At 42.9% G+C, this 17373-nt stretch overlaps 1 protein-coding gene across 7 annotated transcripts in view; it reads left to right on the top strand.

Annotated features, from left to right (window-relative positions):
- Window positions 1-17373, top strand: part of chd6 (chromodomain helicase DNA binding protein 6) — a 102563-nt gene that overhangs the window by 36845 nt on the left and 48345 nt on the right. For 4 of the 7 annotated variants that reach the window (XM_056403454.1, XM_056403435.1, XM_056403445.1 and 1 more), the window contains 3 exons: window positions 8648-8728; window positions 9315-9936; window positions 11818-11935. In XM_056403454.1, the coding sequence (XP_056259429.1) occupies window positions 8648-8728; window positions 9315-9936; window positions 11818-11935 (821 nt within the window). The remainder of the gene's footprint in view (window positions 1-8647; window positions 8729-9314; window positions 9937-11817; window positions 11936-17373) is intronic. The other 3 variants (XM_056403488.1, XM_056403479.1, XM_056403471.1) reach the window with 1 other exon arrangement.

The following is a 17373-nucleotide window of genomic DNA, read 5'->3' on the forward strand; positions in this document are numbered from 1 at the left end:
CCCTCCCTCCCCCCACTCTCTCTCTCCCAAACCAACAGGCCGTTGAGCTCGCTGTGCGTGCCTCTCTATCTGTGTGTGTGTGTGTGTGTGTGTGTGTGTGTGTGTGTGTGCGTGCGTGTGTGTGTGTGTGATTCATTGAGATGATTCCTCATACCTGTGTGAGAGTCTGTTCGTGCATCTGCATTGGCCTCACGACACATCGCAGTCGTGCTGCATAAAAACAGCAGTTACAAAAAAAAAAAACACATGCACCTGCTCCACTACTCGCACACGCCGGCTATACAACAGCCGTGACACACACACACACCCACACACACACCCACACACACACACACACACACACACACACACACACTCGCAGACAAAATACAACCGCCACACGAGGATCTGAATGTGGACACAAACATGCACATCGCTCGTCGGTCCACATCGCCCTGACCCGGCGTGCGACTCCCTCCACAGCGCACGTGCGTCCGGTTCTCTGGTTTCTAAATACGGCGAGGAGCCAGTTTAAGAGCCTTTATCACTCTGCTCTGCTGTCATAGGAAACAGGCAGTCACTCCATCAAATACGTGTGTGTGTGTGTGTGTGTGTGTGTGTGTGTGTGTGTGTGTGTGTGTGTGTGCGCGTGTGTGTGTGTGTGTGTGTGTTCGGGGGGGAATCGATGGCTTTGAAAAGCCCATGTTGTTGCTATAGGCCTCAGAGGAATGTCAGGCTGCGTTTTCATCAGAGCTCAACCTTTCTGATTTTGAAGTCCACATAATCACAGTAATGAGCCGGCGCTGGCGCCTTTTCAGAAACACAGTCACTTCCTCTGCCAAGAGCAGAAATGTGCTACAGTTTGTGGCGGTGACATTGCCACGGAAACATACGGACGTACAGTCTCTCACATTACGTACAGATGGACGGAGCCCACAAACAGCAGAGTGAGGCGTGCAGCAGACGGCGCTCCGCACTGTACGAAGAGCTCTATGTATATTTAACAGTTTGACAGCTGCTGGTTGTTACCTGTTTATTCATCTCCAGCCAACCTGCTCGTCCTGAACCATTGATTGTTTTTTTTTGTTTGTTTGTTTGTTTTATGTTTGAAGTTTTTTTTATTGAAGCCAAAGCACATGGTATCCTTAATCAAAGCTCCATATTTCCTTCTTCTTCTGTGTTTTATTTGAAGTGTTGATCCATAAGAAGATATATTTGTGGTTTTAAGAACCAAAAACCATCTCAGTGGTTGGTAAGCCAGTCAGAAGAGAGGAGGCTCGATCTTACCTTGGCGTATGATCTACTCTTCTGATGAATCGTCCACATCGCGTCATTAAAAGTTCAGCCGCAGCTAACAAGCCCATTGTTAGCGGTTAAACAGCTAGCTCGCTAACTGCAGCTGGCAACGGCTGTCCTGAAGTAACAGGCAACTGGTACGATCAGAATCAGAAGAGAGGAGGCTCTGAGCCTCTCTTCTGATTGGCTGACTGTTCCAATAAAAATAAAGCAGATTTCAGGTAAAAACACTCAGAGAAACCAAATCCTGCAAGGTTTGGATGGTGGGTCCAGGTGGGCGGGGCTTGGTGACTGCTTCGTTGTGACATCACAAAGTTCCAGAAGTCCTGACGGCTGGTTTTAAGGCTCAGTTTCTGAATACAGGCTGTGTGCATTTCTCTGTGGACTGAGGCTTTGATACTTTCACAGTATTAATATAGAAGCTAGAGCTGATCTATAATCACACTACACATGGACACAGACCTTTACACTGGAGGAGCTTAAAGGAATTCAATGTGTGCAGCACAATTTGTGGAAAGTTTGATTTGTTTACATCGAATCAAGGATCCAGACTCCTCAAGGTTTTTCCTCTTCACAGACACTGCTGCTGCTTTGATTTCAGATCTGGTGATTAGTAATGTTCAGCCCGTTTTGTAGAGATGTGTGAGTTATTTGTCATACCATTAACATATTCTGGGATGGATTTTGTAGCGCTGCAGAGGAAATCGATAAAAACGATTAGTCGGATTAACATTAATAATAATTATAATAAAGTCTGTGTTAATCTCTGCATGCACATTAATCTGTGAGTATGTTGAACAGTATTTGGTTCAGTCTCCTGTTTGCATGCGGTGATTTGCAGGTTGAACAGTTTCAGTCTGTCTTCAGTAGAACAGTCACTTTTTCTCTGGAGACACTTGAGCTCAGTAAATATTAGACGGCACCTTTTTGTTTACAGAATAAACTGGGCCGTAGATGTTGTCATATTCCAACGAGCCTATTACAGTTATTTGATATTCAGCTTTATGTAAATTGTCCCTTCAACTGCATTGAAATGAAGTAGTAACACAGTAACACGACCTGGAGTGGATTCAGTGTTTCTTGTGTTCACGCTGCACCAGAGGGAAATACTCCAGTGTCCATCAGCACACACACACACACACACACACACACACACACACACACACACACACACACACACACACACACACACACACACACACAGCCGCAGCTTATTGACTCCCCTGCCCTCGATACAACCTTCAGATGGAGGATAAAGGCTCATTCCCTCAGTCCTCCCTGACACTCAGCTGTCATTCAGTATTGATCGGTTTAAAACATTGATAGTTTGGCTGATTGTTTGACGGTCACTCTGTCGATACTGCTGTTTGTTCTGTTTTAGAGTGGTTTCGGTTTCTTTCTCTCTGGTGGTAGATGTCATGGAGGTGGGTTTAGTTTTAATGCAGGCTGCAGCAGCGGGGATGAGCCTAAGTTAGCATGTTAGCACTTCCTGTTTCCTGGTCGTGAAGTCTCTGGGTTTTTTCGAATGTGTTTTTGGTCAGATGACTGAGATAAAGTCTGTGGTTTAACACGAGCTCCAGACATTTTCATGCTTTATTCTACAACATAAAATCAGTCAGTAAATACCACAGTCCTGAATTCTTCCTGAGGTCGTCGGGGACGTTAAACGTCGTCGCGTTGAATATGAAGACAGATCTACTCATCAGTCCAGGTTAGGCTTCGTCCACACTGCTTTGTTTTGTTTTCTCTTGCTGTATTTACGACTGTGGAGTTTTGGAGCTTTTGGAAACTCTGCTGGTCCCGCTTTAGTTTGAAAACTCTGGGGACCGGAGACCTTTGGAAACAATGACGTAGACACGGTCTCTCTTGATTGGCTCTCATCAGCCTCGACTACCAGTGGTGAATACAACACGGATAATTAATTACAAGTGTTACTGACCTTGTTGTTTTTTGCTAGCAGCTGTTGTTCAGTTAAATTCTGCATTTTAACTCTGCAGCTGTCTTTACTTTTCCTCGTTACTATTATTTTTTGTAACTAATCAACTGCAGAGAAGACAAATCTGCTTCCTGTTTACACCGGCTCGCACGTGCTCAGTGTACGTGAATGGTCAGGTGTGTATGTGTGTTTTCAGGTGTGATAGTCTGGACGGAGATCGTTTGATGCTGTTTTAAAATGAAAACGTGGTCGTGTGGACGTAGTTGGTTTATAGCCTAACATTGTTTCTGCTGATTATGTTTAGGCTTCAAACATCATAGAGTGGTTCATTAGTGAAGATTGTTCTGCAGAATGAAAACTGTCAGGATCAGAAACTGTTGTTTGGAAATGGAAAAATCCCATTGGCTTTTTGTGGCGGGAACCAGGGTGATGCTTACTTCCTGGTTGAACTACAGAATGACATCATCCCTGCAGAGCTCTGAGCAGATTGTACTTTATATTAAAGTTGTTGAAGTAAAAGCAGCCACAGGTTTCTGTAGAGTTCCTCCAGCAGAAGTGTGAGTTTACAGCTGTGTTCATACTTTGAGAACAAGAGCAGAGCAGGAGGTTTTTGTTGGAGCCTCGGGGTGTTTGAGATTAGTCGGTGGCGGGGGTGGTGGGGGTGGTGGTGGTGTTGCGGGGGCTTGTGTCTGGGAAAGCGGCTGCCATACTGAAGTGTTCTTGAGCAGGACACTCTCTGCACACCAGTTCCCATGTGGAGGTGAACAGCTGACCCCTCTGCTCCGACCTTCCTGTGCTTTGGCAAAGTGGAGCCGATGTCACTGCAGGGGTCAATCAGGTAGCTCATTATTATTCATTATGAAGCAGGATTCATTATTATACACACACACACACACACACACACACACACACACACACACACACACAGAATGCTCTCAACCTTGAAGTCTCATTCTAATGTCGTCTTCCTGGTCGGTCAATTCAACAGAGCTGAAATCGCTACAGACGTTCTGCAGGTTACGACAGTGACTGAGAGGGAAAATATAAATTATTAAAAACACACATGGAACAATAAACATAAACATAAACAATGCCCCGGGATGTAGACGAACATCTCACTGTAGAACGTCTGCCACCTTAAAAATCAAGATGGTAAATAATTAAAGGACAACAAAATATGAAAAATGTAAAAGGCAACAACGAGATGTTGAAACGGACAGAAACAAACTAAAAACCACGTGCCCTGGTGCATTTTGGGAAGTCATTTTTTGGATGAGGGTGCTGACGCACTCTAGCAGCCTCAGTAGGTTTGATAGTGAGACTTCAAGCTGTTGTTGGGAAACAGTGAACCTGATCTTTCCACTTATTAGTTGGAGAATCTGAAATCTAAACTTCATTTTACAGGGTAGTTGTTGTTGTTATTTGCTAACTACATTAGTTGACAAGTTAATAAATGCTAACGCTCCGTTTCATTGGTCGCCTGTCAGTGACATCATATCCTCTATGTGAATGTGTCAGTGTTGTGTTTGTCTTTGACCTTTTATCCATTTTTCAGTCACATTTATAAGATTCACTTTTTACACCTTGGTGGTTTTCAGCCTTATATTTTATCCAGATGAAGGATTTTAGTCGTCGGATGTTTGGATCTGAAGTTATGAGAGAAACAAGCTGAGGAAATGTGAGACAGCTCAGCTCCAAACGTCCAGTGTCCACTTTTTTAAAGTGAAACTGCTTTATTCAGTGTTTCTGCTGGTTTCAATCTCCTGGTCCGTTTGTGATGGAGAGGAGGAAACCTCTGTGGATCATTCAGCTGACGGTAAAACCCTCCTGAACGTCTGGTTCATAAGTTATTAAAGAAACAAAGGTTAGCAGCGATCTCAGCTCCCAGCTCGTCCCTGACGTCTCCAGTGTCGGTGAAACACTGACTTTAAATGTAAACGCTGCTTCATTCAGTGTTTTTACTGGTTATAATCAGCTGCTCTGTTTGTTGTGGAGAGGAGGAAACCTCTGAGGATAATTCAGCTGCTGGTAAAAACCTCCCATACGAAGACAACAACAACTCCCATGATCCCACGCTATTTCATGAGAGACCGCTGGTCTCATGGTCACATACTGTGTGTTGAAGTTTTCAGTTTTTGTAAACACGCTTATAAGAACAGACAGTTTTTAGGTTGCATTAGTGCTGGTGTTGTATTGAATCACATTATCAGGTTTATTTTTTGTCTCTCTTGAATGAACATCAGTATTACACCAGTTTTGGATAAACAGGTTCAGACCTGGGCTTCACATTCTGATCCATTACAAGTCGTTCACTGTCGTGTTTATATGTTTTGTATAAAGACGTCTCTGATTCGTCGGGGTGAGTCCGGTCTTGGCAGGAGACGTTGGATCTGTAAAATCTAAACTCAAAAATCTGTTACTGTGGCAGAAACACACAGCAAGTGATGAAAATCGGCGTCACACTGAATCTTTAGTTGCTGGGTTTCTCTCGTAGGGGCGGCGGCACGTCGGTCGACACGGAGATTCAAAAACTCCTGATTCGAATCCGAGCTGCGTTTAACCTGGTGGCGGAGACTGAAGCATCTCTGCATTTGTGATTTAAGTGGCTCGTACTATTTGCCCACATGCTACACTGACCTTGAGGTCCGCCCACTAGTCATGAATAGTTATGCTTGTGAGTCTTTATGCAGACACCAGAGACTTATGATAAAATCTCCGCTCTGCCTCCTACCTGATGTCTTTGAGCTGACAACGTGGTGTAGGAACCACAAGTTTCTTTAGTCTGAGTCTTTCCTCCATCAGCGTTTCAGACGTCCTGTAGCCGTGGTGGAAATCCCCGTCTCACATCACACAAGCTGCTGCTGCTGCTGCTGCAGGACTTTCCTCATGCAGATGATGTAACAGGGAAACAGCAGCTGAGCTGAGTGTTTCAGCTCCGTCAGGTCTGCGCTGCTGAAGCTCGGTGGTGGAGGTCGGACACTGTGGCAGGATGGGGACGGTGGAAACGGTGAGGTCACAGACCGCACAGTGTCTTGGATTACCGGGGTTTTTGGTCAGCACAATGACAGATGTAAAGTTTCCTCTTGTGCTTTGAGCCGTGTGTTTTTCTTTTGTCCCAGGTTACATAAACTCTGGAGTTATCATTTTATTATTGGGATCAATATAAAGATCAGATATCTGGAGTCTCTTTTGATTCTTCACAGTTAGACATATGAGGCTTTAGCTCTCCGTTGGCAAGACGACCCAAAATGTAATAAAACTAATTTAATTACTACATGAACCTGAAGGTGAGGTTTTTACTGAACATGCATCTTCTGTTGTTCTAATATTTTGCACATCAGTGGTTATAAATAATGACATTTATTATACCCCCAATATAATCATTGATAAGCAGGTAATTAATGGGTTATAACACACTATAATAGAAAATGCATTTGTCACCAACTCTTCTAATGAACCCTCTATAACTGGTGTTAATTAATGCTTAACAACACACGCAAAAAAATATGTATTTATTCATTTAATCTTATACAATTTCTCCTTTTTATTTTTTATTTTTTTCAGGTTACTGTTCTTAACTTTTTTCACTTTTTATTTAATTATATTTAATATTACAAATGACTAATATTCATAATTATCTGAATGTTGAGTGTTTTGTTTATTTGACATATTTATACACTTGAATTTACTATTAGTTTTATTATTTTGTTTCTAATTTTTCTAAGTAATTTTTTGGGCTTACGTTTTGACTACCTCGTGACACACACACACACACACACACACACACACACACACACACACACACATCTCCTGCTGCTGTAACTGTATATTCAGAGAGTGATGCGGAGCTGTAGCGTGATGCGACATGATGCAGTCATATTGTGACTGATGCCTCAGACTGATGATGGCTTCAGTGCTCAGCCGCTGTCGTCCTCCGTCGTTTTCATTTGCTGTGTTGTTTCATGTTTCATGCTTTTATGTTATTGACTGTGCACTGAGCAGGGTCAGTATTATAAAGTCTATTTTTAACCCCCCCTGAGGACTGAAGTGTATGTCTGCTGGAGGCCTCTCTTTACTGGCCGCGTGTCACATTGGTAACGCCGACGTTGTCCTCCGTCCCGCAGCTTCACCGTTTGTTTTGTTTGGTGAAATACAGCAGATGAATTAACAGTGTTAATACTCTGGTTGTTCTGGTGGTGGTGCTGTTCGGGCCGTGTATCAGAGAGGCTGTGCCGCCCCAGGGGCTGATGGGAGAATATTCTGCAAATGTATTTATTTTTTTTAGTCACAGTGTGATTCACACATCCAGTAGCTCGTCAGTAGAATCTGATTTCTGTGATTCTTCTTCTTCGTCATGTTTCACTCTTTCCTGTTTGTGATTCATTGAATCCTCAGGAGGATAATAAAAAAAAATCCCTCTCATTCCTCCTTTTTTCTCCTCACCCCTTTTCTTCCTGTTTCTCTCTCTCAGCTTTCTCTGTATCTTATCTTTGTTTATCCACTGGATTTTATATCAGTATATATCATGTATGTCTCACCTTCCCAGATGATATGGATAACTTCTGTCTCTGTCCATGTGTAGTGTGATTATAGATCAGCTCTAGCTTCTATATTAATACTGTGAAAGTATCAAAGCCTCAGTCCACAGAGAAATGCACACAGCCTGTATTCAGAAACTGAGCCTTAAAACCAGCCGTCAGGACTTCTGGAACTTTGTGATGTCACAACAAAGCAGTCACCAAGCCCCGCCCACCTGGACCCACCATCCAAACCTTGCAGGATTTGGTTTCTCTGAGTGTTTTTACCTGAAATCTGCTATATTTTTATTGGATCAGTCAGAAAACAGTCAGCCAATCAGAAGAGAGGCTCAGAGCCTCCTCTCCTCTGATTGGCTCACCGACCTGTTGTTACTAGAGCTCCAGAGAGAAGCCTGAGAGAGGAGATGTAAAACTACACTGAGATGGTTTTTATATCTTCTGATGGATCAACACTTCAAATAAAACACAGAAGAAGTTTAAATATTGACCTTTAACTGATATTGATCACTTTAAATTAATATTACCGATATATGTTATATGTACTAAGCTAAAATGACAGGTTTTAGCGTAGCACGATACAGATTTAGTTGAACTTGTGATCACATGACTAGTTGTGCATATTGTTACCTAGACTTCAGGACTGCTGTTGCTAGCTGCAGTTAGCAGGCTAGCTGTTTAACCGCTAACAACCCGCCTCTAGCTTTTGGCCGTCCAACCAATGTCACGTTGTCCCAGTACTCACTCTTTTTTAGCTCTGCTTTTGGTCTCCACCAGCTCTTTGTCAGAATAAAGAATCAGGCTCTTTAGCATCAATATATTCCACAAGGTTCATCAGCTAGTTGCCAGAATTTTCTGTTTGATGCTGGATGAGAATTTTTGTTGTTTTGTTTGAAAACAGCTGCTGCTGAAAACGAGGTTAAAGACGAGAGCGGAGGGCGAACAGTTAAACTGCGGGACGAGAGAAGGAGCTGAGAGTCGGGTGAAAACTCTTTGAGTGTTTGCCAGCACTGTTTTCTTGTCACACACTGTTATTTGATCAATTTTTACATGAAAATACTGAATGAAAAAGAGGAATAATTGTGATCACACTAAATAAAATGCTGGTATTGAAATAATGGACAGAAGGAGAAACACAAGCTTGTCGCTAATCAAGTAAAACACATTGAGTGGAGGTGGAATTACTGGTGTAATGACTCACAGTAAATTACAGTCTAATATTTCCACAGCATTAATTCCATTAGAACAACAGCAGAGTCAGGTGATGCTCTACTCACCACTCTGCTGCTCCAAGTTTCTCTCATTAACAGAGATGCTGTTTTCATTTGGTAATTAATTCTGTTCGCTTTACTTTTCTGTTTCACAATAAAAGCACACGAGGAGAGGGGAGGGGGTTTTGCCCTTTTTAAGCTGCTGGAAAGCTTTTATTGTGAAATATAATATAACGGTAAAGCAAACCTAGCAATAATTAATTAGTGACAATTAGACCTCTTAATGAATGAATGAGTGAATGAATGAATGAATGAATGAGGAGTGTATTGTACTGATGAACTTTGTTTGTGTCTCAGATGTTCACTGGCCTCCTGAAGCACACGCCTCCGGCCTCCGCTGCAGCAGCCTCCTCCTCTGCCTCGGACCAAAACAGCAACGCACAAACCACAGTTCCCACAATCCCACGGGGACACCTGGTCGTGGGCCCCAAGGACCAGCTCCGCCTCCTCACCCCCGTGGGCAGCACGGCGACGTCCAATCACTGCGCGGCCGCGGGGGCCCACGCCACTAAGCACTCCGAAGGCGCCCCGCGACCTCCGTCCTCCCTGAGCGAGGAGGACGATGGAGGAGGCGGGGGCAGGGTGAAGAAGAAACGAAAGAAAAAGGACAAGAGAGAGCGGGAGAAAGGAGGCGGGGAGGAGAGGGAGGAGAGGGAGAGCAGCAAACCAAAGAAACGAAAGGATGAGAAGGAGGCGACGACGGTGGTCACGCTGAGGAAGGGCAAGGAGCGGAAGGAGCGCAGGACCAAGGGGAAGGACGGCAGGAAAGAGGGCGGGGCAGACGCGAAGAATGCGGTAGGGGGGAAAGCGTCAGGCGCCGCCGTGGCCCCCGGACCGGCTCAGGTGCCTGTTAAGGTGCCTGGTAAAAGAGGAAGGAAACCGAAGATCAAAGTCCTACCTCCTGTTCCCACGAATCAAGGTACGCGGTGACAGGCTGCTGTGTGTGTGTGTGTGTGTGTGTGTGTGTGTGTGTGTGTGTGTGTGTGTGTGTGTGTGTGTGTGTGTGTGTGTGTGTGTGTTGTGTGTGTGTGTGTGTTGTGTGTTTGTGTCTCTGTCTGTGTTGGGTGAAAAACCAGAAGAAGAGTCGATCGTGTCTCACAACAAACACTGAAGCTGAAACATTTCAGTGTTTTTTAATTGGAAGTCACAGATGACGATTGTTCCGTTTGTAAATGTCCTTTAAATCATGATCAGACGTGTCGCTATAAACGGATGTTATTATGAAGTGATTGTTGGATTTAATTAAGGCTGATGTGTGTGTGTGTGTGTGTGTGTGTGTGTGTGGGTGCATTAGCATTCTTTTAAAGCTGAAAAACAGATTTCTTGTGAGAATCAGAAATTGCATCAATGCCCGTCTGAAGCTGCTGAAAGTCTCTACAACATGTAGAACGTATGAATTCTGTGCATTAAGGTATAGATTAGAATCAAGTGGTGACGAGTGAGTGTGAAAAGGTCAGAGCTTGTTTCCATTAATACAAAACGGGACAAGGATGAAGTTTGAATCCTGAGTGACTGACATGCTGCAGCCTTTGTTTTGATCTCGCTGGTTTATTTTGAAGAAAATCTTTTGAGATGCTTCACAGCAGAAACACTTGAGTCCAGTCCATCCCAGTGACATCTCAGAAATCCACCTTAAAAGGAATGAAAACACACTGGTGTTCTAGGTTTTGATGCCACCTTGTCTTAATCTTGGGTTGATCATGATATATTTCAGCCATAAGCAATATCTTTAATAATAATATAATAAATATACGTAATTATTTATTTATTTTTTGTTTATTCATTTATTTTGTGGCAGTTTAGCACAGTCTCATTCCTGCTGTTATAATGTGACAAATAAAACCCGCTTGTTAGAGGCACCATCACTTTAACCTTGTACCTGAAACATAAAATACAGTAGTACAATTATATATTAATAAAACAATATATGTATATAATATAAAATACAATTATATAATATACATAATATGCATATTGCATGCATATATGCATATACATAATTATAAAGAAGATCGACCCACACCCTGCGACATGGACTACATCAAAATATTCAGTTGTGGATTCTGCAAAACCTGAACCAGATCACTTCAGTCAATCAAGCCGACTGACGAGTATTGAATTTGTTGTTTTCATTATTAAATTAACTGGTGTGTAAATTCAATTATTATTATTATTATTTGAATCAGCTGTTTGTTAGACTTCATAGTAACCAACCGTTTAGCGACACTGTCTACTCATGTAGCTACGTCAGTATAGATAGATAGATGGATAGATAGATTGATTGATGAATTTATTAATCCCTGGAGGGAAATTAAAATGTCATAGCAGCTCAGTTAAAAGATAATAATAATACACAGTTTACAGTTCATGTTTTACGTCAACAATGACATTTGAAAGGAAGCATGGATGAAGCTAACGGTTAGCTGCCCGGGGATTGTGCTAAATTTAACCAGTTATCAGCTTGTTAACTGTCAAACACGGACGATGGGCAACATCGTGGAGCGGTGGCTTAAGAGCGGGGGCGATGAAAAGAGTCACCACAAAGATTTCAGGTCTTTTCCATGCAGGAGTCAGCTGTGAGGTGATCAAGCTGTGATCCCTCACTGGCTTCCCACCTGTGAAACTGTTCTTAAGAATATACCTCTGCTGGGAATGAAACCCCCGGGGTCTGCAGTGAGGTTTTGCCGCTGCACCGTAGAGAAGTGGTTTATTAGCTTCCGTCAGTATGATGGAAAGATCAGATCCACGTCACGAATGACTAGAGTTATGCTCAGTGTATCTTCTCCCTCTCCTCCTGCAGCACCTCCTCCTGCACCGGGACTCCACGCTAAGGTCCAGGTCCAGGCCAAGAACCACGGCCAGGCCAACAGCAAGACTCCAGCCCCCTCAGCGCCAAAACAGAGGGGCCGCAAACCCAGGTAAGACGCGGTGACTGGCCTGGTGAATCATGGGAGGAGGAAGAAAATTTATAACATGCAAGATGAAAGAAAGAAAGAAAGAGAGGATTTAGTGGAAAGGAAGTGAAGAAGTCTGTGCTGGAGAAGAACTAGGAGTGGGCACTGATGGAGCAGAGCGAGCGAGGCTGCAGTAAACCTGTCATCCCCGACAAATTGTGCGGTTTCTCTCTGGGCAGCTCGGTAACAAATATCTCACTTGGAGGGTGTATTTGGGTTTTTTTTGCTTTATTGTGGAGTCAGAAAAGATGGGGAGGAGCTTTATTTAAACCCAGGACAACACAGGAAACACAGTGTGGTTTGCACCTAAATGAGATGTTGGAATGAAGCTTTTGTGATTTTGTAAAAATGCACCAGAATGAACTGGCAGCTGAAATTGGATTTGAGATGAATCTGCATGTGACGGATGAGTAAACAAATAGATGAGGGCTTTTCTAAATGGATGAAAACGGATGTGAATGAAACTGAAAAAAAGGTTTTCTTCTGCGTCCAATTCGGTCATGCAACCTCCTTATACACAGCTCTCCTGTTTGTATGAACTCTGCCGCTTCCCTCTCTTTCTTAAAGATGCTTCTGTAGATGCATTTATTTTCTAACCTCATCTAACCCCACCCTGACCTTTAGCTGCACATCATCATCCATCATAAACATGAAGCTCCTCTCGTCAGAACATTTCTCAGGCACAACTTTACAATGATTTATAAATGGTTTATCTAAAGCTTGAGCTTATTAATTCGGTTGTTAACACTTTAAATAAACAGTTATAATGAGTTATAACAGCTTTTATACGTTGATGCAGGCTCACTATTTGGCAAGATCAAGTTAGCTCTCTCTCTCACATACATTATATTACATTTTATGGCTTTGTTAAAACAAAATAGGGATCACAAATAATGCTTTACCATAAAAGGGCAGCAGGATAAGAAACTGAATCTGTCTGTGGGTGGGTGTGTGTGTGTGTTATGCGCCGGTTATATGCAAATTAGATTCTATATTAATTTAATAATACACATAATAAGTTTGTATGTCAATGGGAAAACGAGCCAAATATCGTCTTGACATTTGCAAAGACGTGATCGTTCTGATGATGTTAACACTTTATGAATCAGAAACAATTATAAACGAGTTCGAACAGTTTTCATACATACGTTGATGCAGGCTCACTATTTGGCAAGATAACGTTACTACCATCTATAACTGGTGAAACTCAGTAGTAAGTGGTGATGTGTTTTGGGTGAGCAGTTCACCAGGTAAAGGAAGGTTACCACCTGTGTTCTACCTGGATGTTAAAGTCCTAACAAAGAGACCAACCAGCAGAGAGCATCTCTGCTCTAATCTCCACTGTGCAGAACAGTCTGATCAAGGTAAACAACCCTGCCAAGGCCTCAGAGGATGAATCTGGTCATGTGATGCGATCATGTGATCTGCCATAATTTGGCAAATGAAACTTTCTGACCATTAAGATCGTTGACGTGTGTTTGATCGTTAGCATGAAGCAGCAGCTACAGACGAAAACAAAGAGACACGAGGCTGAACGGTTCAGACACACACTGTTTCCCTTTTTCATCTAATGTGTTTTAACAGCTTATAAATGATTAATAAAGCGTTAACAAGCTCATTAATGAACTAGATATAAACCATTCATAAATCCTTGATGAGGGGCGTCTGCTTTGTGTTTTGGTAAAGCAGCCGCGGCTCCAGCTCATGTTCGCTGAATCCATCACTTCAACAGAAACAAACACGTCGACAAACTGCTCGTCTTCTTTTACCAGAGTTTTGTTTTTAACAAAATATGTGGGTTTTTTTTTTAATGGCAGGATATTTTTTTCACCTCTCATACCCCTGCCCGTCTTCCTGCCTCCTCTTTTGTGTCTTTCTTTCTATTTCCTCCCTCCTCAGTGTCAGACCACTTCACAGCAGCTGAGTGCTCTTCAGGTCGCGGAGCAGAGATAAAGACACAATGGCAACGCCTCATATAACACATTTTTTTGCTTTTTTTTTTTTTTTTTAGTTACAGATGTAAGAGCTATAAGACTAATGAAGGAAAAGAAGGATTATTCTTTCCGTCCATTAACAGGTCTCTCGTGTGTGTGGCGTTTCCTCTTCCAGCTCAGTGTGGCAGATGTTGTGTTTAAAGAAAACCACAAACACAGAAATGAAAATACAGAAACTCCAGAAAGAATTCAGACACCTTTCAATTTATTTTGATGTACATTTATTTAAAAATTTCCATTTTTTGCCCATCAATTTACAATCAATAATCCATAATAACAAAGTGAAAATGTGAGACCAGATCCGGAGACTAGCAGACGGATCAGAGCAGTTAGCATAGTTAGCATCTTCTTATTTGTTTATGTTGTTTGTTAGCTTGTAACTGGCAGTGGCTGACACAGTGTTAGCGGTTGTGCTAATGCTAACTCTCTCTCTGTACTGACGAGGTGTCAGGTGTATTTAGCCCCGCCCCCCCGTCCCCACAAGCTGACAGGATTTGTTCCTGAGGTTTGTGACGTATGAAACCCTGAATCTGTGTTCATGAGACTGTGATTGCTTCAAGGTGGAAACACTCAGTCATGGTGTTGATGATCATTTCACTCATCATATGTCTCTGTTGTATGTTTTTATATTTAACATTATAATATGTTAAACACCGGATTGACAACAGAGCAGAGTCTGTAACTCATTAAGACTCAGGCGTCCACTGAAACGTCCTAAAACCTGAGGGTTTTCAGACAAACCTGCGTTCACTAAAACCTTTATCTCTCAGCCTCTGAAGCAGATCGAAACATGAAATAAAAACCATTTCAGAGCTCAAACCTCTGACTCCTACTGTCAGTCACTGGCTTTGCCTTTGGAACTGGATATGGCTGGAAAAACAAGCACATTTGTCTTTTTAAAATGTTGATGAACTTTAGGGTAAACGCAGTGATTAACAATTAAAACCTGATTAAATGAGAAATTTTAAAGCTGCAAAAATGTCTAAAAACATATTTTCACCTTGTCATTATGGATTATTGATTGTAGACTGATCCATTTCAGATAGACATCTACATCACAGTCTGTATCTGTATATAAACCAAGGTAAATCACTGGTCGTGTTTTGAAGCGCCACAACTTGCCTCTGGTACAAAGTGACATCCTGACCTCCTGAATTACATCTCTGCAAACAGCTGATAAATTCTAGAGCAGTGTCGTGGCAGGAAACCAGAGCACTCATGTGTTGTGTCGAGAGTCTGAATTCACAAAGAGACCAAAGAGACAAGTGCAGATCTCAAATATATTTCTGGCTGACTTCGTCAAGAGGGAACAGAGTTGAGTCCGGGTTGTGATAGTATAATGTGGAAGAGAGACAGGACAGTGAAGAGAGAGAGAGAGTCTCCGACAGAAGGAGATATAAGTAGTTTCATGATTCAAAAAGTGGGAAGACGAGAAAGGGAAAGTCGTTCAAAATAAAGTGTGAATAAACGGAGGAAGAGAGAAGAGATGAGTCACCGATGTGAAGTTGAGGAAGGCAGGAAGCAGACTGACAAGACACGGAGAGACAGAGAGAGAGAAAAGTTACAGACGAGCGTAAACGGGAGGAAAGACGCGCTGACGAACGAAAAGGAATGAAGGTTATTGAGAGAAGAGATGACAATCAGCGCCGTGAACGAGAAGAGAGAGGGAGAGACACGGGTTAAGTGAGGGTGAGAGGAAAAGATAAGTAATGATATGAAAGAGATGACAGCAGATAAGACATGAGGAGATCCATTGAGAGGAGGAGGAGGAAGGGGAGGAAGAGGAGGAGGAGGAGGAGGAGGAGGGAGGTCGTTGGACGAGACTCACTCGGGGTCATTTTCAGGTTGTGCTCTGGCATCGGGTCATGTTTTGTTCTGAAGACGATTAGAAAATCCTCATGTGGTGCAGTTTTTAATTCCATCTGAATCTGCTGCTTTGTCTTTTCTCAAAGAGAGAGAGAGACAGAGAGAGAGAGAGAGAGAGAGAGAGACCATTAGCTGGGCCTGGAGATTAATCTTGTTTTGTTCGTCCGACCACAGCTGCCAGTACAGTCCTGACTTCACTCGCTCCTCTGAGCAATTTGCCAGCTTCACTTTTAAAATAAAAAAGAGGAAGAAGAAGAAGACCATCACCTCTAAAGGACGTTCACAGTGTCAGACGTGGAAACAACGAGTCCAACAGCTGAGGTTTAATGATTCCTTTGCTATTTCTAAACCTGTCAGATACTGCGGGTAGATAAGTCTCTGTGGCTGAGTGACTGAGTGAGTGATCACAGTTCCACCGTTGGTCGGCCTCAAACAGTTTGTATTAGGAGGCTGTTTACAGCTGCAGTGTTCATTTGTCGTTAATTTATTTATTAGGTTAATGTGACGATGCAATTTAACACAGTTTCAATACAAAGCGTGAAGCTGATGTGTTGCAGAGTTTATAGCTGTTGCTTATTTTCAACTCTAAGTCGGGTTTTTGCTGCAATGTGTAATTAAAACAGTCGGTTTTCATCATCGTTAAAAACCACAACACACCACAGACGTGACAGTAGAGGAAAATATTTAAATTGAAATGCACAGATATAGATGAACACTCGAAGAAGAGACAACAACAAAAAGCAAAAACAAGACAAACAAGTGATTATATCATATATATTGATTATGTTATAATATTATAGTGATTTAGAGACTTTTTCAAAAAGCACCAGGCAACAAATCCAGTGCTCTCTCTCTCTCTCTCTCTCTCTCTCTCTCTCTGTCTCTCTCTCCCTCTCTGTCTCTCTGTCTCTCTCTCTCTCTCTCTCTGTCTCTCTCTCTCTCTGTCTGTCTCTCTCGCTGTCTCTCTCTCTCTCCCTCCCTCTCTCTCTCCCTCTCTCTCTCTCTCTGTCTCTCTCTCTCTCCCTGTCTCTCTCTCTCTCTGTCTCTCTCTCTCTCTCTCTCCCTGTCTCTCTCTCCCTCTCTCTGTCTCTCTGTCTCTCTCTCTCACTCTCTCTCACTCTCTCTGTTTCCCTGTCTGTCTCTCTCTCTCTCTCACTCTCTCTCCCTCTCTCTCTCCTCTCTCTGTCTCTCTGTCTCTCTCTCTCTCTGTCTCTCTCCCTCTCTCTCTCTCCCTCTCTCTCTCTCCTCTCTCTCTCCCTCTCTCTCTCTCTCTCTCTCTCTCTCTCTCTCTCTGTCTCTCTCCTCTCTCTCTCTCTCTGTCTCTCTCTCTCCCTCTCTCTCTCTCTCTGTGTCTCTTTCTGAGGCTGCGTCCACACTGCTACGCTTTCATTTTAAAGCGGCGTTTTTCAAACCATAAGCGATCTCCGTCCAGACTTCAGACTGTTCCCGCCTGAAAAACATACATGAGCAGTCGCGTACACTGGGCATGTGCGAGCCGGTGTAAACAGGAAGCAGACTGTCTCCTCAGCAAAGACAGCTGTA

This window comes from Seriola aureovittata, chromosome 2 (assembly GCF_021018895.1).
Source record: "Seriola aureovittata isolate HTS-2021-v1 ecotype China chromosome 2, ASM2101889v1, whole genome shotgun sequence".
Taxonomy (NCBI): Eukaryota; Metazoa; Chordata; class Actinopteri; order Carangiformes; family Carangidae; genus Seriola; species Seriola aureovittata.